The sequence below is a fragment of the Centroberyx affinis genome, unplaced genomic scaffold, assembly GCF_046629955.1.
Source record: "Centroberyx affinis isolate AG114_WGS23_722 - 3 ecotype Tasmania unplaced genomic scaffold, CSIRO-AGI_Caff_v1 ptg001040l_1, whole genome shotgun sequence".
Taxonomy (NCBI): Eukaryota; Metazoa; Chordata; class Actinopteri; order Beryciformes; family Berycidae; genus Centroberyx; species Centroberyx affinis.
In genome coordinates this window covers 20,698-45,614 of record NW_027279596.1, presented here as the reverse complement: position 1 = coordinate 45,614, position 24,917 = coordinate 20,698, and the positions used below count along the sequence as shown (strand labels likewise).

General features: G+C 42.5%; 2 protein-coding genes across 2 annotated transcripts; one reads left to right on the top strand and one right to left on the bottom strand.

Moving 5' to 3' along the window:
* Window positions 1-6,173: 6,173 nt before the first annotated feature.
* LOC139647058 (cyclin-dependent kinase 9) lies at window positions 6,174-12,714 on the bottom strand. Its single transcript, XM_071522884.1, has 8 exons — window positions 12,671-12,714; window positions 12,416-12,529; window positions 11,331-11,412; window positions 10,581-10,671; window positions 9,540-9,706; window positions 8,882-9,053; window positions 8,322-8,470; window positions 6,174-8,186 (listed from the first exon to the last, which is right to left on the bottom strand). The coding sequence occupies exons 1-8, from the start codon at window positions 12,712-12,714 to the stop codon at window positions 7,821-7,823; spliced, it is 1,185 nt and encodes a 394-aa protein (XP_071378985.1). The 3' UTR covers window positions 6,174-7,820.
* A 1,125-nt stretch (window positions 12,715-13,839) lies between these two features.
* On the top strand, window positions 13,840-24,405 carry LOC139647057 (folylpolyglutamate synthase, mitochondrial-like). Its single transcript, XM_071522883.1, has 15 exons — window positions 13,840-13,989; window positions 15,081-15,209; window positions 15,352-15,405; window positions 15,525-15,589; window positions 16,597-16,711; window positions 17,215-17,292; window positions 17,725-17,786; window positions 19,892-19,994; window positions 20,121-20,198; window positions 20,349-20,496; window positions 20,736-20,819; window positions 21,464-21,614; window positions 21,864-21,939; window positions 22,083-22,149; window positions 22,770-24,405. The coding sequence occupies exons 1-15, from the start codon at window positions 13,840-13,842 to the stop codon at window positions 23,144-23,146; spliced, it is 1,737 nt and encodes a 578-aa protein (XP_071378984.1). The 3' UTR covers window positions 23,147-24,405.
* The last annotated feature ends 512 nt before the right edge of the window (window positions 24,406-24,917 follow it).

The following is a 24,917-nucleotide window of genomic DNA, read 5'->3' as shown; positions in this document are numbered from 1 at the left end:
GTATTTGTCCTCTTAGTTCTCTCATTTTTCAACATTTTAGTGAAAACTGGCTCATCTTACCCCGCTCTCCCCTATATCGGATTCCAGTGTCTTTAAATAATGTAAAGAGTTATAAGTAATGTTATGAGTTTTTCAGAGTCACTCCATTAAATACCCTTTTACCTATAATACACTGGTTTGACTGGGACCATATTAAACCTGATTCAAGTCTCAGTCCTCTAAGTCCTTGAAGTTTCAGGTTAGTTTGATCTAACTTTATCTTTTGAGTTTTAGCATGTCAAACATACAGTGATTTTCATATTACGACTATACTATGTACAGTATGTGCTTGTGTGTTTATCTAAATCTGTGTGAGGGACAACACACACACACACACACACACACACACACACAGAGCACCCCAGGAATTTGACAGCTCCAGAGTGTGTGCCCTTTGATTGATGAGCCCCGTTCCCAATGTTTTTTCATCCAAACCAGTGGGAGTCTAACTGCCTCGTGCATTTTAATACCAAACAAAACATTATCCGGAGCAGTCCCACCGCTGACTCCCTCTCCCCTGATTTCATCACTCATCTCTCCGCCGCGCCACATGACTCCAAGAGAGGGGTGTAGAGATGGAGGGATGAGAAAGGAGGGGGGGGGGGGGACCCGAGGATGGAGGGCAGGGGCCGTTAGAGGATGGTAATCTTACACACGGATGCGTGGCTGCGGGGAAATTCCCAGGGGTTTTGTGGAAGCGGTGGTCTTATCTGTTATTGGATTAGCATCTTTGAATTTGTTGTGAAGTCTTGACTTTTGGTGTTTAGATTTTGTGTTGTTTCACTTCTGATCGCTGTGAAATGGTAACTGATGCAATATTTATAACCAAAATATGAAAAAAATAAAGAAAAATACCCACATAAGGTGTAAATATGGACATAAACTGGGATGTAATAGAGGATAAATCTGCCTAAACTCAGTTTATCCACATTTTTATTTGCAGTTTACCACCTTTTTAAGCCTGACATTAATCTATATCAGATAAACTCATAGTATGCATCTTATGAAGTAGTATCAAACTGATGTGAATTGTGAGAATAAGGTGTTTTAAAGGAACAAAAGTATGAATTAATGCTTTTCACAGGCTCCAGAATCTCTCAGAAATATTGAATCAATGTAAGCTCTAAAAGATAGAAAAGATGATTAACTTGTCCCCTCGTTACCATAATATCTGGCATATTAACCAGTTCTATTTTTGATAGATAACTGTCAGATGCTGCTTGGCTGAAACTGTCACTCTTTCATTTCTTCCAGTTTTTCCTTTATTTGGGCAGACGCCTCATGCTGCGACTCTGCTGGTCGTCTTCTCAACATGGCCTGTCTGCACTATCAAAACCAGGGAAGTTCTCTCTCTAGGATTTCATTAAGTCAGCGGTTCTCAACGTGGGGTCCGGGGACCACCAGGGGTCCTTGAGGGGGTTCCAAGGGGTCCCCGGGCAAATTGATGAATTGTTAAACTTCAGCATTATTTCATTTAGAAGAAGTGAACACAATTAGAGAATGTAGAAGAATGACTGTTTTGATAGTTTCTCTGTTATCTCTCTACCTACAATACAGATAGTGATGGGATTCTGGACAAAATCATATCTAACAGAGGGGGTCTGTGGCTCTAATGTGGACTAAATTAGGGTTCTTTGATAGTACTAAAAAGCCCTAGGTTTTTAGTATTCATGTTTTTTGTTGTGGTGAATACACAGATCGAGTCTCTCTCCCTAAAACCCATCTCACCGCTCCACTTCAAAGCCAGCCTCTCCAACCCTGCAGAAAGGCGTCCGGCGGGAAAAAAAAAAAAAAAACGGCATCAGTAACCGTAAGCTGCCATTAGCTCCCGGCAGCTCTCTCTCTCGGCAGATGAAGTCCGCCCTCAGGAGTGAGAAGCAGAGGAGAAAAAGGGGCTGGAGCGCCGCTAATGGCTCGATGTGGCCCCCTGACTGTGTTCATTTCAGAGCAACCCGAGCTCATCCTCTCCCTACTGGGCGGGCTAATGCAATTACACCCCCGCATCTGCAGGGGGCTCCCTCTGTCTCTATCCTGCTCCCTGCGTGACTTCATATGTGTTTGCGCGAGCGTGTACGAGTCCGTATGCGCACGCGGGTGTGTGCGCGCGTGCGAGTGCGTCGGTGCGCAGGGGGAGAGGTAGGCAGTGGGATTGGTAGGTCTTACGCTCGCGATTTACGGTTAATCAATCATCGCGCCGCCTTAATGACACCCTGCTGCTTCCCTAATGTCTTCTGGCAGAGGCGGCCCGCCGCTGGCACGGAGCTCACGCAGGCACACATATGGCCGCCTCGAGTGAGTGACAGGACCCCTTTTCGCGCGTGGTGCCCCCGCGCGCGCCGGATGCCATCAGCCGCGTACAGCCGCCGCTGGCTAGGACTGAAAAGGGGGGGAGTGGGGGGGGGGAGTGGGAGGGGGGGGGGGGGGGGAAAGAGAGTGATGGAGAGAGCACGAGAGTCTCCCTCCCGCCTGCCAGAAGTGAATCTGTCAGGAACGACGCGAGTAGTGATATGTGAGGAAAGTGTTACCGTGCTTGGCAAACACCTCCCGCCAAAATACAGTGTGAAAGCGAGTTCATTATCTTGTTTCAAAATTAGCATTTGGAATTTGGATGCTGTTGTGAATTAGCTGTGTTTCCTGCAGGCATGAGTTACACCTGTGCTTGCTGTTTGTGTGTATGGGGGTACAATTATTATGACTCTAAAGCAGTGGTTCTCAACCTTTTTCATATCAAAGACCCCTAATTTAGTCCACATTAGAGCCACAGACCCCCCATATGATGAGATTTTGTCTCTTGGACCCAAATCTGAGAATATTTTTATTGTTAGATATGATTTTGTCCAGAATTCCATCACTATCTGTATTGTAGGTAGAGAGATAACAGAGAAACTATGATCAAAACAGTCATTCTTCTACATTCTCTAATTGTGTTAACTTCTTGTAAATGAAATAATGCTGAAGTTTAACAATTCATCAATTTGCTGGGGACCCCCTGGAACCCCCTCAAGGACCCCTGGTGGTCCCCACACCCCACGTTGAGAACCACTGGCTTCGACGACCAACAGAGTCGCAGCATGAGGTGTCTGCCAAAATAAAGGAAAAACTGGAAGAAATGAAAGAGTGACAGTTTCAGCCAAGCAGCATCTGACAGTTATATATCAAAAATAGAACTGGTTAATATGCCAGATATTATGGTAACGAGGGAACAAGTTCATCATCTTTCTTGCTTTCGCTTGTTTTTCTTTTCTTTTTCCTTTTTTGTTACTTTGAAGAAAACAATCAGTTTAACAATTCATCAATTTGCTGGGGACCCCCTGGAACCCCCTCAAGGACCCCTGGTGGTCCCCGGACCACACGTTGAGAACCACTGCTCTAAATGAAGGACGAACTTTGTGATTTTCAGTTTTCAGAAGCAGAGTTAATTACGACTACAGCATCAACACCTTAGCCTACTCCACTACCATCAAAACTGATTACACATGATATCTGTTCATATGTCACTTAAACCTTGGCATCTGTTACAGCATATCATAATATGTTGTAGTCAATATCAGTATCAGTCCACTTCAGTAGCGATTAGTACCGGTCTAGTTGAGACCAACACTTAAAGGTCCAATCTGTAATTGCTTTATGGTAATCCACTACTGGCTTCATTTACATATTTATTTAATGGATTAAAGGCATTTTTTCACTCTAAAATTAATTAAGCTGACAATACGTGACAGCAAGTGATGAGCACATGAACTTTTAGGCTGCAAAAGTTTTGTTTTCATGTGTAATATTTGTACATACTGGGCTATTGAATGATGATGAGTTACAAAAACATTATTTTCCATGTAAAATACATACTCTTCAAGAACATATTTAAATGTACACAAAATTTAAATAGTCAATATTGTATTTTAAAGGAGCCTACATGCTGTTTCATTACATTACATCCTGTGTATAAAAACCATGTGGCAACTAGCAAAGACGGCTGACACAGGGGAATAGATCCCACCTGAACTATGTAGCTATAGTATCTAAGGCTGGCTCAGTATGTCAGTTACACCTTCAGATGCTTAGAATGGGCATTAGAGGAAGAAAAGCCCTTAACTCTGAGGGAGCAGGCTGATAACAAGGCCAACAACCAGGGAGAGCACATTACCAGAAGAATAGCAGAGGGGAAGGAGCTCCAGGTGTGATAACAACTTCACAGAAAGAAGAGCAGCTGTGCAGAGACTGGCTTTATCATCTACTGTATATTCCCTGTTGATTTGCATTGTGAACACGATTGTGTGGCACTCGGTCCAGCCACCAAGGAAACTCCATACCATGACAAAGTGAGAGGTCTTAACTAATCATGTCACAGCATATCTTTGGTAGCAGGAAAGTCAGTCACCCTAGTAGTGTGTGATTGTTGGTACAATACAGCTTCTGAACATCTGACCATATGAATGGGTGTTTAAATGAACTGATATTCCCCTGTAAGTTTGTTCAGAAAATACTGAATCAAGGACCAACTCTGACCAAAATTTTTCAAACCTTGTAATTGTGGTGGTGATGTTCACTTCATTTCTTATATTTCGTGCACAGAATTTCTATCCCTATGCAGTTAATAGGAAAACACTTTTTTGCATCACTAATGCTCACATAAGTGTCTTCTCTAGCCTGCGTGTATGATGATTATGAATAAATCGCAAGTATGATCATAATCGTGGCATCTGTGTTTTCTTTTAAATATCATTACTATTACTGGAGTATCTTAATCATTGTCAGTGACATCAACCCATGATATATAGAAATATGAGAACATATAACAGTTAATGGGAAGTAATACACAGCAGAACAAAAGCATCAAAATACACAAACAGAAAACCTGTTCAGATGTGTGTGTGTGTGTGTGTGTGGATCTCAGTTACAAAGAATTCGGGGCTTTTGGCTCCACTTTCCTCTGAACAAATGCAAAGTATGCGGCCCTGCGATGTCCTAGAGAGGAAATCTAGATTGAGGGCCCTTGTGAATCTCAAACCTCCCAAACTGCCATGGCACTTGGCCCCTAAACAAACCCCCTGAGCCGGGTTCACAACCTCGGCCCGTGCTTAAAACACCACGCCGTCATCTCGCATCTTTTGGGGCCCCTCTCACTCCGCACAGATGATCAATACTGCCGTTTCCATGGCGAGGAGCTGGGAAAAGTCCCATTTGCATGCAGGCGGCTGCGACCGGGGAAGGGCCCCCCCCCCCATCTGTCCGCCGGAGCGCTTCCTAATTTATGTTGGTTGTTGGTTGTCGTCGTTGTCACATCCAGCTACCCCCCCCCCCCCCCTCTACCCCCCTCCTCAGTAGAAGTGACAGCGGAGTAGCTCTGGAACTAAAAGAGCAATCCATCATCTGTTTAGAGCTCCAGTTTGACACACAGGCTGGGAGGAATAAAAAAAAAAACGATGGGCCCGAGGTGATCCATGTGACATTATGTGCAACTTAACAGATACATGCATATTGACAAATGAGTCTATGAGCCTGCTGTTCATATGGTTTTCAAATGCTTTCACTGCTGCGGATTTAGTAGGATGGGAGAATTAAGGCTTTGTTTCATTGCAACAAGGATTCTCTATTTTCTCTAGTCCTTCATACAAAATACATGATTTCTGCTTCTAAAATCAGTTCAATACTCCTTCAAAGTTCCATGGAATTTGGCCATAGTGGCGCGTACCTTTAATTAAATGCGGTTTCTGTCACTTAGAAATGGTATTCAGTGTAATTATTTCTCTTTCATGAGTGGGGAGAAGGCAAATCAGCACTAGACGTTTCTGTGACTAGTCATTTGTGAATGACAGATGACACACCGCCCCTGAACATGTTTTAAACATTCGCTACGCCTGCTAATAGGGATAAAGAGCTAAAATATGCGGATAGAATGTCTAAAGCTTTTCCCTTCGTTTTATTCTCGCTAGAACTCAAGCAGCTATTTTCCTATGAGATTTGTTAAGGGTGGTGACAAGTAGTGATGTAGTGCAAGCACTGTATGTTTCCTATTTAATAGGATACTGCCATCTACTGGTGGGAGTTCATCAGTGTTTCACACACTCCAGAAGAGTCTCATGTTGTATCTACAGGGCGTCCACATACCCATAACAGTGACACGCTTGTCTCTGGCTTCAGTGAAGTTTATTTTCCTATCAGATGTAGAATACAAAAATAGTAGACACCATTATGATCATACAAAGGAAATATGAAAAAAAAAAAAAAAAAAAAAAATCAGCCACATTACAAAACCTCAAGACAGTTTTAACTGACTGTTGTGTAGGGCACAGTACTTTTCAAAGAATAATTCCAGGTACCTGGTGTTTTAAACTTTTGGACATTTGTCCATGGTGTCCTCAGCTGCATATCAACAAGCTGGATTTTCCACTGAGTTTTACCCAACTTAAAGTATTAGTTTCATTCCCAATTCCAGAGCCAGAACTAACAAGTCGATCTAAACGATCTAAAGTCACTGAACTTGAGTCTTGCGCTTACTTTTTAGGATGTGCATCCCATATGCTCCGTTTCATAGTAATCCAAAAATCACTATGTGAATGAAGAACAATTTAAAGAACTTTAAAGAACACCTTCAAACTTACAAAACATTGGTCCAGTGTGCGAGGCCACTCCATGTTATGCAAATGCAACAGTATTAAATAGAGATGCATCAATGATTTTTGACTGCTGATGATAATTCTGAGCATTATGGTCAAGTTTTTATAACATGTTACATGTGAAATTCTCAGATACCCTTATTTAGTCAGGTTTTATCTCACAGCAGTACTGGTATCGGTGTATCCTTCACTTTAAATCCTGTTATATCAATGGATATAGGATTAGGATGCAGGCTCAGAAAAGAGGCAAAACATTTATTTTCTACCCAAAGACACAAGTTTTCTTATATTTTTAGCCTCTGCAGACAACACTCATATTCATGCCTGGCAGGCAGACCTCAGTGTTAACGTAGCAGGTGGGCAAATGGCTAGGCTGAAAACTCATGAATATCAATTCAAGCCAGAATATTCACAACTACCGATTACTGCTTTTTAATAAGGAGCTGGAGTATGAATATTTGTCTCTGCTTCAGTAACTTCTCTAGAAGAAAGCGAAGGAGAGTCAGAATGGTATATTTCGGTATGTAGCTGAACAGCAGGGTAGCACAGTGAGCAGGGAGACCATCCACCACCCAAAGGCCCCTAGTTCAAACCCCTGTCATCCACCCTGCTGACGCTTCCTCCAGCAACACTGAATCCCTACCAGCTCCAGGCTGCTGTTCTGTAGCTGAGCCTGACCTCTGACCCCCCCGTGGAGGAGAAATGTGAGGAGAGAATTTCCCTACAGGGTGCAATAAAATATCACATCACTGTTATCATTATTACCTGCTAGAAAAAAAGAAACTGTGCATAACACTGAAATACTGACTGCACATGTGCTCCAAATTCTATGGTCCTCTCCTCGTTTAACCCGGAGAAACATCCGTCCTCTTTCGGACAGGATCGGCCGTGCAAACAAACATACAAGCGGCCAAACAAAAACAAATGAGGGGAACACGCTATTGAAACAGTCCTAAGTCCAAGCTCTAGCAGAACACTCTGAGTGGCCAGAGCAACTAAACAGCAAAGAGCAAGGTAGGAACAGTGAACAAAAAGCCTGTAGAGACGTCCCCGCTCCAAACAGAAATGAACGCCACAGCTCCCCCTCCACATCAGGCCGGCTGGATGACAGAGTTTGTCATTAGTGGGGGAGCAAATGTCTGTTGGTCTTTCCTTCCCGTTCCGCTAAAACACGCGATCGAACTCCGTCTGACTCGTGGTGGCCGGGTTTCTGTTCTGGTTGGGCTGCTGCTGGGGCATGTGGCCTCTCCGGCGGGGCGGGGCCAGATACTCGAACATGGAGGTGTTGTGGGTGGAGAGCATGTTCTTCAGGTCGGACGGCATGGGGTCGGACCAGAAGAAGTCGTGGTTGAGCGCGTCGTCGCTGTCCGTGCGCTGCGACGGGTCCAGGACCAGGAGCTTGTCGATCAGGTCCAGGGCGTAGGGGTCTTTGACGTAGGCTTTGAGGCGATCCTTCACTTTCCGCTTCTGGCCTTTAGGCAACTCCATTTTCTGGTAGAGCTCGTATTTCTTGTCCACACCGGGCCAAACCTGACAGAAGGAGAACACGGTTCAGGATACATTTAAGCATGAACACAAATCAAGATGTAAATGTTTAAAAAGGATGCATTTCTAAGCACAGTCATTTCTGAGGTAAAGTAATGCAACTTCAACTTAAAATCTTACCTCAGCGGTGATGGAACCACAAAGCTGGCTGATCAGAGTAAGCTGGTGCTGCTCCGTGTTCCCCTGCATGATGGGACTTCTGGTCCACATCTCCGCCATGATACAGCCTGCGCCCCACAGGTCAATGGGGGGACCGTAGTCTCGCTCGCCTACCAAAAAAAACAACAACAAAAAAACAGGCTTTATTAGGGACCACATGCACAAGGGTTGATCTAGAAACATCTAAAACAATGGCCCCAAAAATGGGGTCTGGGGACACAGAGAATATACAGTGGCTGGCAGAAACAAAGTCTGGGAACAGGTAAAGACCAAAGACTGTATATAAACCAAGGCGTTCAAATGTTATCATCTTAAAGTTACTGCCAATTTTACATGCATTTAGAGGTTAGCGTCCTTGATTACTCACAATCATTTCTATTCTACAAGTGCAATGGAAAGAGTGGTCAAAGAGAGCCTGCAATCTGCAACCAGGACAGACCACAGTGAGCTAACAGACCACGGTCATTCTGCCAGGCTCCATGTGAAATGAGCTGCCGGGCCGAGTCCAAGTCGTCTCTTACCTAGCAGCAGCTCTGGCGGTCGGTACCAGAGCGTGACCACGCGGTTGGTGTAGCGGTTACCCTGGCTGTTTTTAGCCAGGCTGAAGGCTCGCGCCAAGCCGAAGTCGGCCAGCTTCAGCACGCCGTCTCTGGTGATGAGCACGTTGGCTGCCTTCATGTCCCGGTGGAGGATCTGGGCCAAGAGAGGGGCGGCAAGTCAATTTATTCTGCTTTAAAGAAACTGACGTGAGCTCAAATACAAGTGCTGCTTTATGGTGCATCGGGACTCAAAAGTAGAAGCACCCTGGTGTCCGGGGAGTCTTAAACAATTCCGTATTTGAAGGTTTAAAATCTTCTATAGAGGTGATTTGGGAATGAGAGGAAAAACCTGTCTCGTTAAATCTGGGATGCCGACTTGATGTTGAGTAGGAGATGCAGTGTGCCACCAAACGGAGCCATATTCTGGCAAATCCCAAATAATTAACTCTTATTTCAGTTGTGAGTAAAACAGATGGCGTCCTTCTGCACCGATGAGAACAACTGAATAGAGTTCAGCCAGTTCAGTGTGAGCTTTCTCCTTGCACAAGCCACAAGCTAGAGCATCAATGCCGTCTTAAATCTATCAAAGACCAAAAAATAAAGTAATTCCAGTGGACCGTCACCTTGGGTAATGCCTCACCTTGTTTCTGTGGATGTAGTAGAGTCCGTTGAGCAGCATCTGCATCACCTTCTTGATCTCTGCCAAGGTGAACTTGACGTTGGCGTTGCTCAGCAGCCCGGCCAGGTCGTGCTCACAGAAGTCAAACACCAGGTAGATGCTGCCTTTGTATCTGTTGAACTGAGTGGCTGGCGGAAGGACAGAGGGGAGATGAATGAAGGAACGGGTCTGCAGACTAAACCGATGAGAGACGTGCACACATTCACAAGTCGAGAGTTTTTAAAATAAAAACAGATTGCAGCTTCAATGCATTTTTTAAGTAGAGAATATATACATGGTTAGAATTTATATCAGTATATCAATGTGTATAGCAGTGTTAGTGCTTAAAGAGTTTGCATGGTTGATGAACCGCAGTAAATAAAAGGCTGGAAAAAATTACCCTATTCTGAGGACTGCACACACATACTAATGACTGACACTGTCTTAACGTCAATGTTTACACTTCCTTTGTTAGTTTATGCATATAAATGACCCTTGGCAGTGAGAAGTCCGATGAAGGTCCAATTGACCAAAGTGTCACATTTAACTCTAGTAGCACGTCTGCAACAATACATTGGATTGCTTTTGTGATTTCTTGGTTTCTCTGAAAATTAAGAGTGTCAAAAGTTGGAAAAACCATCCTAACATTTTTTGGCACTCAGTTTTGATATTATTTGGTTAAACCTAAAAAGCACAGAATACAAAGATTGTGCTCAGTTCGATTTTTGAATCAGTAGAGTCAAAAACTAAGGAGAAAGTAGACTGAAGTGTCTGGTTAAAAAGTCATTTAGTCATTGTGTTCGTGCAACAATGCATAACAGCGTACTTTGATCTGAAAGTTGTACATGGTAAGCAAAAAGCATGCAGGTAGGAGGGTGTAGACACACACACACACACACGTAAAAAGCCCCTCGCAAACAAATCACAAACGAGTGGGCCAGAGCAGTGATTAAGAAATACAAAGACACACAAATAAATTGACTGCTGTAGCAAGGTCACAGATTGGAGAGTTGTGACACCAACCTTTGGTTCGGCAGATCTCAATCAGATTCACCACATTCTCATGTTTCAGCAGCTGGAGGATCTTGATCTCTCTCAGAGCTGTGATCGGGAACTGGAACGAAACAGCCAGAAGGCAAAGTCTATCAGTGACAATACACTAGGGCTGGACGATATGGTTGAAATCAATATCACGATAATCATAAGGATTTTTTGCGATATCGATATATATGACGATATGGCTCACATAAGCGAAATCACGTTAAATAATCAAATTAATGTTCATCATATTGAACCGCATAGTAATGTTTGGTGTGATGTCAAACTAAACTGAAATTTTCACATAATATTCCTACCGTACTTCATTTTGTCTGAGTTTCTAAATAAAATTAGCCTGTTCTCATCAGTTCAGACAGCAGAATTGTGCGTCTCGATATCCCAAAATCACCACAATATAATCCCACTGAAAGACGATAAACCATAATATTGAATTATCGTCCAGCCCTGCTATACACTAACACAAATTCAGCATTTTGTTAACACTTATCCTTGTGCAGCAAGGCAAGACTGAAAGACAAGTCAGCAAAATTAAGTATTGGGATCATTTTCACAGGGTATGGGTGGGGGGTGGAACATTGGCAGTAGGGACGCACCGATATGTCACACACTTCTAGAAAAAAAAGGTCACAAAAATGCCATTTCCACAATCTGACGAATATCGGCAGTAAAGTGTATCCATAATTTGCCCATGAACATTTCTGAATGGTCTCTTACCCCTTCTTTCTCATTTTCCATCAAGACCTTCTTCAATGCCACCTTCTTCCCAGTCGTTCTGTGCTTTGCTTTGAACACTTCCCTGTAGGACAGAAATGCATCACAAAAGATAGCATTTAATAAAGCAGTTAGCCTCTGCGGTATTAAGCTAAATATGTCTGTAAATATTCTTGTGACTGAGTAGCAGATTTTGAGCATCCACAGTTAGAGATAAGAAGAAACTACATAAGCTATAGTGTAAACTACTTAAGTAAACAATTGCTATTTAAACTAATTATGTACATTTCCACTTCGATATATGCTGTATGTGGATTGGAAGTGATACTGCATTTACACTTTGGTATGAGTGTGGCCAAATGTGTCTCCTAAAGTGGTTTGGGCAATCATACCTTGTACAATGACTTAAAACTATTCAGTCCTCATTTTGACAATGTAAGCCACTGAATACATAATCAAAACTGACCGTCTTACTTATCAGCAAACCACTTTATTAGGTACACCTATCATCTGTTGCTATGGTCCATTTATCATAAGGGCCAACAGCTTGTGTGTTGTGAGATGCCCCTATGCACACTACTGCTTTAAAGAGAGCTTTTAGTGGAGCATTTGTGGCCTTTCTGTTAGCTTGAACAAGTCTGCCCATTCCCTCGCTGTTTGGAGGAGCAGCTATTCTTGTTAACGAGCAGGTGTGCTTAATAACGTGGCCGGTGAGTGTACACTGACTGACGTCACGTTATCTGGGCTAGTTGTGCCCATAAGACTAGGAAGAAGCAACTGGCTAACCAGTTTTATACGATGAAATGTTACCAAAATGTGCTACTTGGTAGTTTAAGTTAGAGCCTAACGATTTGAAAGTATTAAGTTATGTTTTCTAGGTATTTATGTTTGTGTGTTCAGGTATGTGAGGGGGGAAGAGAGATTATGAGAGGATGTGTTTGTCTATGTCTTTGTTTACTTATTCCTCGTTATCAGCTATGCTAATGTTAGCTGCAGTGAACCCAAACCTAAGTAATGCTGGTTGTACGAACACACAACACGCATTCGTGAATATTTTCACACGTTCAGGTGTTTAATAAACTGCTCACCCAAAGGTCCCCTGGCCTATTTTGGCCAGTTTTTCGTATTTGGAGAACTCGTCACAGAAAGGAAATTCAACTCCATCGTAGTATTTGGACATTATGGCGGCCTCCCGGTCGGGCCTAAAGAGAAGACACTTTTAAGACTTCATTCGAAACCATGACATTTGCGTGAAATTACGGTTGTATACAGAACATGACACTAGATGATTAAATCAATGAAAAACACAAGGTTTATAAATATATATGTATATGAATTCATACTTTTCAGCCCCGCCGCTGGCATTGCTAGTTTTCTCTCGCTGCATCCTTGTAGCTCTCCACGGTGTGCTGCCTTCACGTGCACCTCTCAAGCCACTTTGACTGGTCGGCGCCTTCAGTACTTTTGGTTGAAATACAAACAAAATAGACCCTGTAACAAAAGTAGTTCTGTGGTGTCATTTTAGAAATAAAGCGACACAAAGTGTGCTGCAGCACACTGAATAAGATCAAATGTGTGTCAGCTATTAAATTGGTGTTTTAATTAATTCAATAAAACAATGTGTAACAACTACAAGTTCAAACAAAGAGTGCAAATAGAAACAGACAACACCAATTATGTATAATAATAATAATAATAATAACAATAATAATAACAATAATATTAATAACAATAATACATTACTTTTGCCATAAGTTTTTGACAGCTTCTATGTGCTCTCTCCCGTAGTCACATCTTGATAACATATTGTCAAAGAAAAAAATCATTATTATATCCTGTCATTATGATGTTTCCCGGGTGTGTTTACCACTTTGTCGGGTCGTACTTCATAGGTCCTTGGGTCCTACATGTGGGTAAATTACGATTCTTACAATAATTAAGCGTAAATAGTGATATTTCCGACAGCACTTGAAGGCAGCAATAACACTCGTGCGAATGATGGACAACAGAAGAAAGACAGCGCCTTCTGGCGACCTGGAGGAATAATATCAACTACAAAAGTGATCATCATAGGCAAGCAACCACCGATCTAAACAAAATCAGTAATATTTTCAGAAGAAAAAACATCAATTTATGCCTTTTCTATCCTCATATAATACGTCAGTTTTGTACTACTTACTGTGATGTGCACTATGAATTTATCTCATTAGGACTTTCTTTATGTTGATACTAAAAATAGAAGTGCTGATGATACTCTGAAATTATTGTGGGACAAATATCACACTCAGAAATCTAAAGCAAATATCTCAATCATATCTTTCTTATTGGCAGTGTAGGTATAGTGTGTATATTGTATTTTGTAAGGTAACATTAAAAAACAAAAATGTCGAATACCACTTGCCAGAGGCTCTGCCACTTGCAGGAGGCAGGAGGAGGCGTGTCGTGACGTCATCACGCCTGTGACAGGAACCGCCCATATTTGGCTGCGCCTTCCCGTTACAGCACGAGCCCCATGATGGTGTGCTTGGCGCGCTTGTGGCAGCGGGGCTCCGTGTTTGCCGCGCGGCTCCGAAAGCAGGACTGGACGCCGAAGCTGAGCAACCTGTCAGTCACATACTACAGCACCAAGACTGCGCCTCAGATACCAGGCATGGAGTACCAGGTACACGACGCTGCTGACTGCCAGCTGCTCCACAGGCTGCTCGGGATGCTAGCGAGCTAGCTAGGCTCCGGCGCTAGTTTGACAAGTTTATAACATAACTCAAGAGTTAGTGCACAGTTCCCAGATGGATGGAAACATGGCTGACCGGGCCACATGTCGCTGCACAAACTTCAGTTCAGTCGGCAGGTTGGCCGGTGGTGTCTGGTGTCAAGTACTATGCTAAGTTAGTTGGTGGGCTGTTACATCAGAAGCTGACTGTACGGACAGTCACATCACACTTGAAGCCCACTTCTCTCCTGGCACGTTATCAAAGTTCAAGTTCAGTCTGTTAACACGTGGTCTGAGAGCTAGTAGGTCAATTAAACCAAAATGTTTCTGAAGTAAAGTTCACCGTAGTAGCTCAGAAGCCAGGGCAGGACAACGTAGCAGCTGTCAAATTGGTCTCATCTCTTCTATGCTGTCGTGTTTTTCTGTCAGAGTGACAAAGCGCCTGCTCAGTTCTTGTATAAACTGTTATGTTTGCCTTTGTACGTTATGGGAGTTGTTGGCAGTAGAATTCGTTTAAGAGCTGGACTTCTGTCGTTTGGTTTAAGCAAGACAAGTGTGTTACTGTCACGAGACCCTGGCTTTACTTAACTTGTTACAACCTGTTACTGAACATCCAAATGAAAATGGTAACAGTGCCAGCCTCGTTAATGTCATGGCTGAAGATTTATACGAATATGTCCAAGACTATTAAAATGATCTCATCTCTTGCGTGTTATTATTATTATTTTTTTGACTGACTTGACCCCACTTCATTCTTGCATAACAGGTTATCTTTCTGTCAAACCTTATGTGAGTTATGGGCAATGAAAAAACTATTATACTTTCAGACGGCCACAGTCATGTTTGCTGAACATGCAAACCCATGCAAATGAAAATGGTAACAGTGCCCGTCTTGTTAATGTTATGGTTGACTTGTGTGTTGTACAGTAATGTGCCAAAGCCTGTTAAAGTGCATTCTGATGCAATACCAAGTCTGTCTGCAGCCATGTTGCAGGTCAAGCATGCTGCGATCCTCAACATTGTACTCTTTGGTTTTGACGCAGGATGCGATTTGCACTCTGAACACGCTACAGACCAATGCCAGCGCCCTGGAGCAGGTCCGACGGGAGCGGGGGAACCCTCGGCTCCAGCTCCAGGCCATGAGGGGCTTCCTCGAGCGGGCCGGCCTCACAGTGAGTTTGTTATGGCAACTGTGATATTTGTTCAAGCATCAGCTATATTACGTAAGAGTATTGCTGGTCACTGTTGTGACAGATGGGGTTGTTATTGTCTTTAGTCTTATCTGAAGTGTGTGTGTGTGTGTGTGCGCCAAAGGTTGAGGAGCTCGATCACCTCAATATCATTCATGTGACGGGAACAAAGGGCAAGGTGAGTGGACTGGACACACAAGTTGCATGTGTGTGTTTAAAGTGTTATAAGTGCTATTGTGATCTTAATTGTCACAGCAGCTGTATGAGGGTGGCATCTAAGAATTTGCTGTCTTTCAGGGGTCAACATGTGCTTTCACAGAGCAAATTTTGAGAAGTTATGGCTTCCGTACAGGATTTTACAGGTAAAACTGCATTATTATATATACATAAAACACATAAAAATGTTCAAGATGCCCCAGATTCTTCAATTTACATGGTGACATCTAAGTCAAGTTTATTTCCACAACAGTACTGATGTTTAATTTGATAAGCTTAATCGGTTTGATATCGCACTGAAGAATACAGAGAGAAGCTGCAATTTCTGATGTCAGTTTTGGGTAAAAAGAGAATAAGATTAGTTTTGCAGTTGGGATTCATTTTTGCCTTTGACCCAAACGATGGGGGAGAAACAGCCAATTTAGATAAAGGAATATATTACATTTGTGTTAAGACAAGAGGTCAGAAGATTAAACATGATGTAATTGCACCTTTGAACAACCTATCTTCTGCCATATGCTGAACTGGACAATTCAGCAACAGCACATCGCCTGCCTCACAAGTCCAAACCACTCTAGGAAAATAGCTTGTAAGGTATTTGGGAGCCTGGTTATCGATAATCTCATGCACATTGTGGAGCCTAAGGTGGCTCGCTCCGTTTCCCACAGGTTTAGTTTAGTTTTTTGGGGAAATGGCGTTTGCCTACATCTTCTTGAGGGCCGATACCCAACACCACCCCTGACTAGTCTATTTTGAGAGGCCTGAAGCTTCTTCTTTAACAGCATAGACAGACCCTTCATACCATGACAACCTGGCGTAATCAAAGTGACATCGAGCCACACTGTTTGCTAAGGCAGCCCTTTTTCCAACAGATGAGGCCTCCTAGCTGAAAACCTTGTTCTGGCATTGACCTTCCCTAGAACCTTCATGGCCATACTCTCTAGCCCATACTAATTGTTCTGTCGCCCGTTCCCACCCTTAACCCCCCCCCCCCCAAACAGGATTATTGCCTGAGAGCCATGTAATATTTAAGAGCTTATTTCTGTGCAGTCGCGTGATTATTTTTTATCTTTTTATATGAATGCAACATAAGTAAAATGTGGCTAAACAGACCTTTTTGTTTTGATTTCTAACAAGTCCTCCTCGTTTGCAGCTCCCCACATTTGGTACAAGTAAGGGAGAGGATTCGAATCAACGGGCAGCCCATTGGGAAAGAGCTCTTCACAAAGTATTTCTGGCAGGTTTACGGGCGGCTGGATGAAACAAAGGTAGGTCATGTGAAAATGCACAGAGATATATTTTTTTAAACGCAATACCTTCTCATTTTTATAGAGTTTGTTGTTGCTTTAAATGAAAATGGAAGAAAGTGCTTCATGCTAGGAGTTAAACTAACTCATTCACTATACTCACACAGTTTAATGGTTCAATTGAGTCATTTTTTCTAGTCAAAAACAAATGCCAGCCATCCCAAAAGGTGATTTCACTGGCATTTTACTTAATCCTCATATTCTTTTCATGAATGGCCTGAATTTAACTTCCCACTGCTGTCTAGTGTCTGTGCCTCAGGTTGTCAGATTGATAAATTGAGTCCAGTGAAAAAGTGTGACCTCCTGTCATTAGACGGAGCATGTGCCTCATGTGATATTGTTCAAATTACTATCACCCTGTGTCCCTTGTGACCGCTCATATATTTTGGCCACATTGCTGCTCGGTTGCCTTAATTGTTTGATCAAAACCTTCCTGCCACTTTCTAACCTTTGACCCCCCTCAGGATGCCCATGGGGGGACGATGCCCGCCTACTTCCGTTTCCTCACCATCTTGGCCTTCCACGTGTTTCTTCAGGAGAAGGTACATCGGCAGGCTTGTGTTGTGATTTTCAATCTTTCATCACTTACTTCACTGTAGAGCTCGATGTAGCTTCAGTTGACCGGGAGCGCTACTGTCCAATACACACACACACACACACACACAGGGCCAAAGCTTGAAACCAAACAGTGATTAAAACACGTCCTTTCAACACAATAACAAAGCAAACAGTTAAATTCCTTTATTGTCCCAAAGGGAAATTGGTTATGCAGTCAGGTTAACAAAAGGTAGAAACGACATGGAACAAACTCTGTATAAAAGCAGAACAGATAAAAAAAACAGAAGCAACCACAGTGGTTATGCAGTCTCACTTAAGTCCACCTGAGGAACTGGGTTATGGATTTTGTTTACTAAGACAAAGAGCACACCATTTCACCAGTTGGTCTTATATCTTTCTGTCTTCCTGTGATTTAGGTAGATTTAGCTGTCATTGAAGTTGGGATCGGTGGAGCGTACGACTGCACTAACATTATAAGGTAAGATTCCCCCTTTAAAGGTGGACCTCAATACATAGCTGCTGTTGATTGTTATAATGTCCTTTATGTTCTTGGTCAGATATTTTATTCAGACTCAAGTTGGACTTGTCCTCAAATGACTTCAGACTCGACTCAGACTCCAGATTAGTGACTTGTGAACAATGAGCCTCTGTAAAAGACGCGTGTTGATGCATTGTATAAAAAAGACTCTTATCAACCCCCCACAGATACATGATGGTCACTTTGTGCTAGTACAGTAAAAGTCTTACTAATTTCCCCTTTAACATAGAGGCTTCATCATGTGCTTTACTGTTACCAACTCTTCACATAGTGTGGAACAGCTGGCTGTCTATTTCATTCTCTTTTTCCATTATTCTTTTGCAGGCAGACTAAATGGAACACACATTTTTTATGATTTATGATATTCTTCTACAAAATGTATCTGTATTTTTTTCCTTATTTATACTTGCATACAATTCAACCGATGTTAACACAAGATATACAGAAATAGTAGTAAGCATTTCAGGACATACTCTTATTTTTGTTACACTGTCGGTTGCTCAGTCCCAAAATGATGATACCTACTCTCTGTAAACTCACTATAGAGTACCAAAGACACACTAATAGTAATAATATTGGTGATATTATAATAATTTTTCACACTGTTTTCAGGCTGTATTTTAGCCTGCCTGTTTTTTTTCTCTGGGCTTGACTGCTCTGTAGCCTAGTTTCTGTGCCCATGAATGAATATATAGCCTAAAGTAACCTTTTTATTGTGCCAGGAGTTTTTCCTGATTGAAGCCACAGACTGAAATGAAAAAATGTGGTGTGTGACTGCCACGCCTTCTCAAAGTGCCCAGCTAGTCGCAGCTTATCACAAATTGCGTGTTGTTTTGCTTGTCCAACTCCAGTTAAAATAATCTTCTAGGGCTGGGTATCGTTAAATTGTTCAACATTTATATCTTAAAATGACATCTCATTACGGGATAGAGTATATGATTTTCTTTGTAACATTTATGCACCCTGTTGGCTTTTCTCTATAGAATGAGACCATGCTGAGTTGGTTGAACATTAACAAAAATGACTTTTCATTTTATGAATCTGGCATTCTGAAGCTTTTGATACCATTTGCTACCCTAAGATCAATGCTGACACCAACCATCTGCACTGTATCATTTAGTAACTTTTCCTTTCTATCCTATAAACCTTTAATACATAAACACCATTTAGTGGATGCTTTATCCAAAACAATAACGGGTGTTGGAAATCTGGGCGTCTGATCAAGGATCCACAAAGTTATCAGTTTGGCCAAAAGTTTACTATCCTACAAATTGAATTACTTGAAGGTTGAAGCTCACGTTAATCAGTTTGCCTGCTCAATGCTCCTTTCTCCAACATAATATCCCCATGCTGAGCCCCTTGGCCAAAGTCCAAAACTCTACTGACTACTGTACCGTGCCTAAAACACTTTGAGTTCCACTGCACAATCACAAACATGTTGAACAGTAACACCGTTTTATCCCGCAATGCAACTCCATTAACAAAGAGAACTCTATTTTTTCTAAAGACTCCCCCTGATTGGTTGTAAGCAGGAAGCTGGGTTGAATGCAAATCTCCAGGGACAGCTTATAGGCTTCACAGGCCTGGAGGTAAATTCAGGAGATACTTTTTCTCCAGTCCAGGACTATCTTGTTAATATCGGCTGAGGAGCCAGTCTTGCTGTACCAAATGGGGAAAAGAAGTTAGTTAAATATTATCTGCTCAGGTTAATGTCTGCAGGTAGAAGCTGGTGAAAACTCCTGCATTTTTTAGGTTCTTTTTTTTTTTCACATTAATTAGCTTGTGACACTAAATGAAATGTAGATGCATATAAATACTTTTGGTGAACCATGATGGAACCTATTTTTACTAAATGGAAGAAGAACATCACAGTACTGGACACACTGTTTGATTGACAGGTGATCTCTGGGAAGTGCAGTGCAGTTTTAAAATGAAGTATCTAAACTGAAATGTGCTGTTGCATGACCCAAAACCATGTATAGGCTTTATTACAACCCTTCTAACAATGTTTTTTTTGGTTCCCTCTGTCTGTCTGTCACTGGCAGGAGGCCGTGGGTGTGTGGCATCTCATCTCTGGGCATAGACCACACTCAGATTCTTGGGGACACCATTGAAAAGATCGCCTGGCAAAAAGGTGGCATCTTCAAGGTGTGTTGGCAGTGTGTCCAAAAAATACTCCTTGTCACCCTTTTGTATTTATTGCTCTGCTTGTTCAGATTCCTCTGTAAAAGTCTGCCATCCCCTTGGCTGCTAGTCATGTACATGTGTTTTCAGCCTGGGGTTCCTGCCTTCACTGTCAAGCAGCCAGAGGGCCCGGTGGCTGTGCTCAAAGAGAGGGCCAAAGAGATAAGGGTGAGCAACCATGCAAAATAGTAAACAGTAAACAGTTTTTGCTCTTATGATGACATGGATTAGTTGGATAGAATTGGCTTAATTACAAAGCTTTAGAACATAGCCCCCAGCTACTCTATTATTTTAACACCTCCTAACCTGTTCTTTCAGTGCCCCCTGTGGGTGTGTCCAGAGCTGGAGGACTACCAGGTGGACTGTGGACCTTTGCGTCTGGGCCTGGCAGGGCAGCACCAGCGCTCCAACGCCACTCTGGCCCTCCAGCTGAGTCACACCTGGCTGCAGAGACGATGCCTACCAGGTGGGATGGGAAGGCCTTAACAATATGCAACTTTTTGCCTTGTGGCAGGAAGTGTATTGTCAGTCAAAGCCAAAGCTATACTTCTGCATGTTAACCAATCTGGCCGAGACACTTCTCCCCTCTGCTCCTCTTCCAAAATGAAAGTGTTCTGAGGAGGCAGCTAGAATGGCACATTGACGCCACCGCCATGTTGACGCCAACACAACATAATAAGCAGTGTCATCATCTTCTCCCAACAGACAAAAGCTTTCCCTCCACCAATGTTGAGAGTGCAGCGGTGCCTCAGGCCGCTCGCTTCAAGCCGAGCCCCATCATGGTGAAAGGTGAGTCCTGAAGAAGAACGCCTTTTGTGTACATTAAACTGTTCTAATCTCATAGGCTGTGAAATTCAAAACAAAGTCAGAAATGTACTGCCAATGCCAGATGGATGACATGCCTACACTACTAATGTTCTGTTGAATGATGTAAAATGGCTCAGATTTTTTAGGCATTTCGACCGCTTTCTTGATATAGAAGTTGAAACCTTTTTTTTTGTTGTTTGTTAAACAGTGACTGGCCGAACACCAATGACATGTAGAACGTTTATCGGCCAGTTGATCGGTGCATCCCTATTTTTAATGTCCCTTTCAAAATAGCCATGCAATAAAGGCTTTTTCAGTATTTTAATAATAAGTAATAAGGAAGAAAATTCACTGCTATCGATGTTAAAAAGCTCTCAACCTAATTTTGCTCATGTCGGTATGTTCAGGAAAAGCTTTCCCCACTACTAATACTTTGCTTTGAGAAAAACCACAACACAAAACCACAACCGCCTCATCCAGTAGTTTGTAATACATTTAGAGCCAAGACGCTAGTGGTAATTGAGGTATTTGTGAACCAGGGTTTAGAAAAATATATTGTTTACACATCGTTTCATTTATTGTCATGAAGGTAAATGGGACAATATACATTTGTCTTTGGTCTCCAGGGCTGGCGGACACAGAGTGGCCTGGAAGGACCCAGACGCTGAGACACGGTACAGTCACCTACTTCCTGGATGGAGCTCACACCACCCGCAGCATGCAGGCCTGCGTTCACTGGTTCAGAGACACCGCAGCACAGCATGAAAGAAAAGCAAAGTAAGCAGCCCGCTTTGTCTACACTCTTTACTGTAATTGACCTTCTCTGGTGTTTATACCTGTACACATGATGAAATTTCAAGTGTAAATGAGGCATTTAATGGATATGATTGGCGATGCTAGAGCACTTCCACACTGAATGCCGGCCCTAGCCTTAGCTATCCAAACACTTTTAAAGATGGGACTACACACTCATTGCAATCAGCTAAACACGCACCCCTATATGCAACTGTTGTCTCTCTGTCATAGTGGACCTGTGGCCAGAGTTTTGCTCTTCAATGCCACAGGAGAGAGAGACTCAGCGGCCATGCTGAAACTACTGGTGGTGAGTATGAAAACTGCTTTCAGCAATAAACAGAAATATGCTATTGTCTGAGTAACTAGTAGGTAAAATCACTGTTGTACCATAAGACTTGTTCTCTTTGCGTTTTGCATTAGGTTTCCATTTTATGTTTTTCCCTTTTTCAGCCATGCCATTTTGATTTTGCTGTGTTCTGCCCCAACATCACTGAAGCCATCGCGTCATGTAATGCAGGTGAGATTATTGTATCAAATCTGTCTGGTAGGAATGTGCTGCGCTAGAAAACAGCAGGGTTGGACCCATATATGGGGCTGATATTGGCTTTTATTAAAAATTGGTTAGGCAGTGTCATCCAACTCCAATATGATGGATTTTCTGTCTTTTTTATTTTGTAATGTATTAATAGTACACTAGTTGTCTATGGGTAGTCAAATTGAAAGCTATTGAATATCAGTACAGAATATTGGCTACTAGCAGCTTCAATCTAAAAATATCGGCCTTCAAAACCCCATATTGGTTGAACCCTACATCAAAGGCTTGTTAAACCATGAAAATCTGGTCAATAACCTCTTAATGAATATCTGAATTGTTTGATATGGCATGTCTTTATAGATATAATCCAGCACTTCAAGTTGTAAATTGTGTATATCAGAGGAATCTTATCTGTGATTTCTTGTCTCTGCGATAACAATGGGGCATTTGCCTTATCACAACAATGTTATAAGTCACTGAACTTTTGTAACACTAATCTAATTTCTCAACCTCTCCCCCACACACACACACACACACACACACACACACACACACACACACACACACACACACACACACACACACACACACACCGCTCTCAGACCAGCAGAATTTTAACGTGTCGGTGGAGAACATGCTGACCCGCTGCCTGGACAACGAGAGGAGCTGGCGTCTGCACAACTGCATGGGGGACAAGCCCGGCGCCCAGCTGCTCATCCGGGACAGCCTGCCGCTGGTGCCCGAGAGCAAAATGGACACCCTGGTCTTCCCCTGCATCCTCAGCGCCCTCCAGTGGATCACCCAGGGAAGGGACTCTGTCCTGGCGGACCCGGCCAAGAGAGTCATCCCGGTCAAACCCAGCGTGACAGCCAAAGCGGCCCCGCTCCGCGAGGCCACCGAGGTTCACGTCCTCATCACCGGAAGCCTCCACCTCGTGGGCGGGGTGCTCAAACACCTCGACCCCTCCTCCGCCAAGTAAACGGACCACGCTTTGGGAATTTGTGGGTTTGAATGGGTTAAGTAATGGCTGAGTTCTGTGCTTATTTATATGTACACATCTTCCTCGAGGGGAGAAATGCGTATTTCTCCCGGGATAGATCGTTTCTCGTGGTACTCGCTTATTGGACGGTCATCGGTTGCTGTGTCTCCTGGGGAGGGATTTGTCGCGTAACCCCAGGTCTCGGTAGCCTCGCTGTTAATGGTTTACGCCAGGATCCAGCTAGTTTAGGCCAAGACGGCTGCGGGGCTTCCGCAGGCCCGCAGCTCCACCCAGAGCCTTACGGACGATCGCACTAACTCATCAAAGTCTTAAAGTCTTTACTTGAAGCCGAATCTGTTTACATGAACTGCGGAGCGTACGTCAGCGTGCCTCCCAGTGTGACCCGAGTGAGCCAATTGAAATTGTGTGTGCTTCAGTAGAGTGCTGTGCTTTAAAAAAAAAAAAGGTTTTCCTTGGTTGACAGAAGGCCACAACGACACATCATCGATGCCATTTGATGATGAGTAAGATTTACATTTATACAGAAAACGGCAGAGAAATGTGCATCAGTGAATGCCGCATTGACTTCAGATATGCATTTGCTTTGGTTTTTACGTATCAACGTGGAACACTCAACTATTAGAGAACTTTTTTTACATGAATTTTTTGTAATGAAAGCCATTTTGCACAGTTTGTACTTTATTTTGTGAGTATATGACAATTTGCTTCATGAATATTTGACAGTATGCTGTGCTTCATACACAGCATACTCATCTGTTGGTTGTAGATGTGTAAATATTCTTACACAAAGAACTCATGTTAGCATCAGATATAAATCATTTTAAATTAAAGTCATGATCTAATTAGATTTGCACTTAAATTATATTCTATTTAAACGGCAATAATTAATTAAACAGCATTCATTAAAATTTGCATTAACTGAATGCAATGCATAAATCCAAATTAGCACACTGCTTTTTGTCACCAGTAATGGTAATCCTTGAAAATGAATTCAAATCCCCATACAGTTACGAAGTGTAGTTTATGTATGAAAGGAAGATGTTGAAAATGTGTAAAAGACACTAAGTCTGTGTTATGTGTGTGTGTGTGTCAAGGAGTAGGATGCTTATCTGAGAGTGTTTGTCTTCTCTGCTTGTGAAATATCTTTGTCATAGTGGTAAATCCAGTGAAGCTAGCAGGAAGTTCCTTGTCACCTCTGTTCACCCTGTAGCCTCAAATGAGCTTTGTAATTTAATAAAAAGTACATGTACATTCTTTTCATGTTCATGTGTGTTTGTATTTTGCTACCTAATCAAGCCACAAACAGCAGTGACTTCTTACTTTTGTCTTACACATAGTCTTAAGATGAGAGATCTTTATCAATCTCAGATCCTATACATGAGGTGCTTTATGAATATAGGCTCGTACATTTAGTCAGCTTTGAAAAATGATGAAATGAAACGTTTCTAATTATCAAAATGCAGAAAACAAACATCTAAGACAATTTATATAAAAAAAACTGGTGCTTAAGGTTTTGCACAGTACTGTACAGTTTTATTTTTTGTCTGACAGTGTATGATGGATATTTGTGTTGATATGGCAGCAGTTTTAAAATTATTTCACCAGAAATTCTTGAACATCAGGAGTAACACCCGAGGCCTCTATGATTTCTCATTCTGACCAATGTCATGTTGTACTCCAGAACATGCCATTTCAAGTCCTTGAATTTCACCAGACAGACAAGAAACTGAGAGTAATTGAGAACTCCTTG

Excerpts from the sequence above, each read along its gene's own strand:
- LOC139647058 (XM_071522884.1), bottom strand. The coding sequence starts at position 12,714 with ATGCAGCGAGAGAAAACTAGCAATGCCAGCGGCGGGGCTGAAAA. Across the intron at positions 11,413-12,415 it reads ATAGGCCAGGGGACCTTTGG|GGAAGTGTTCAAAGCAAAGC; the intron begins GTGAGCAGTTTA and ends TCTGTCCTACAG. Across the intron at positions 8,471-8,881 it reads ACCGCCAGAGCTGCTGCTAG|GCGAGCGAGACTACGGTCCC; the intron begins GTAAGAGACGAC and ends TTTTTTTGGTAG.
- LOC139647057 (XM_071522883.1), top strand. The coding sequence starts at position 13,840 with ATGATGGTGTGCTTGGCGCGCTTGTGGCAGCGGGGCTCCGTGTTTGCC. Across the intron at positions 15,406-15,524 it reads TGACGGGAACAAAGGGCAAG|GGGTCAACATGTGCTTTCAC; the intron begins GTGAGTGGACTG and ends GCTGTCTTTCAG. Across the intron at positions 22,150-22,769 it reads CATCGCGTCATGTAATGCAG|ACCAGCAGAATTTTAACGTG; the intron begins GTGAGATTATTG and ends CACCGCTCTCAG.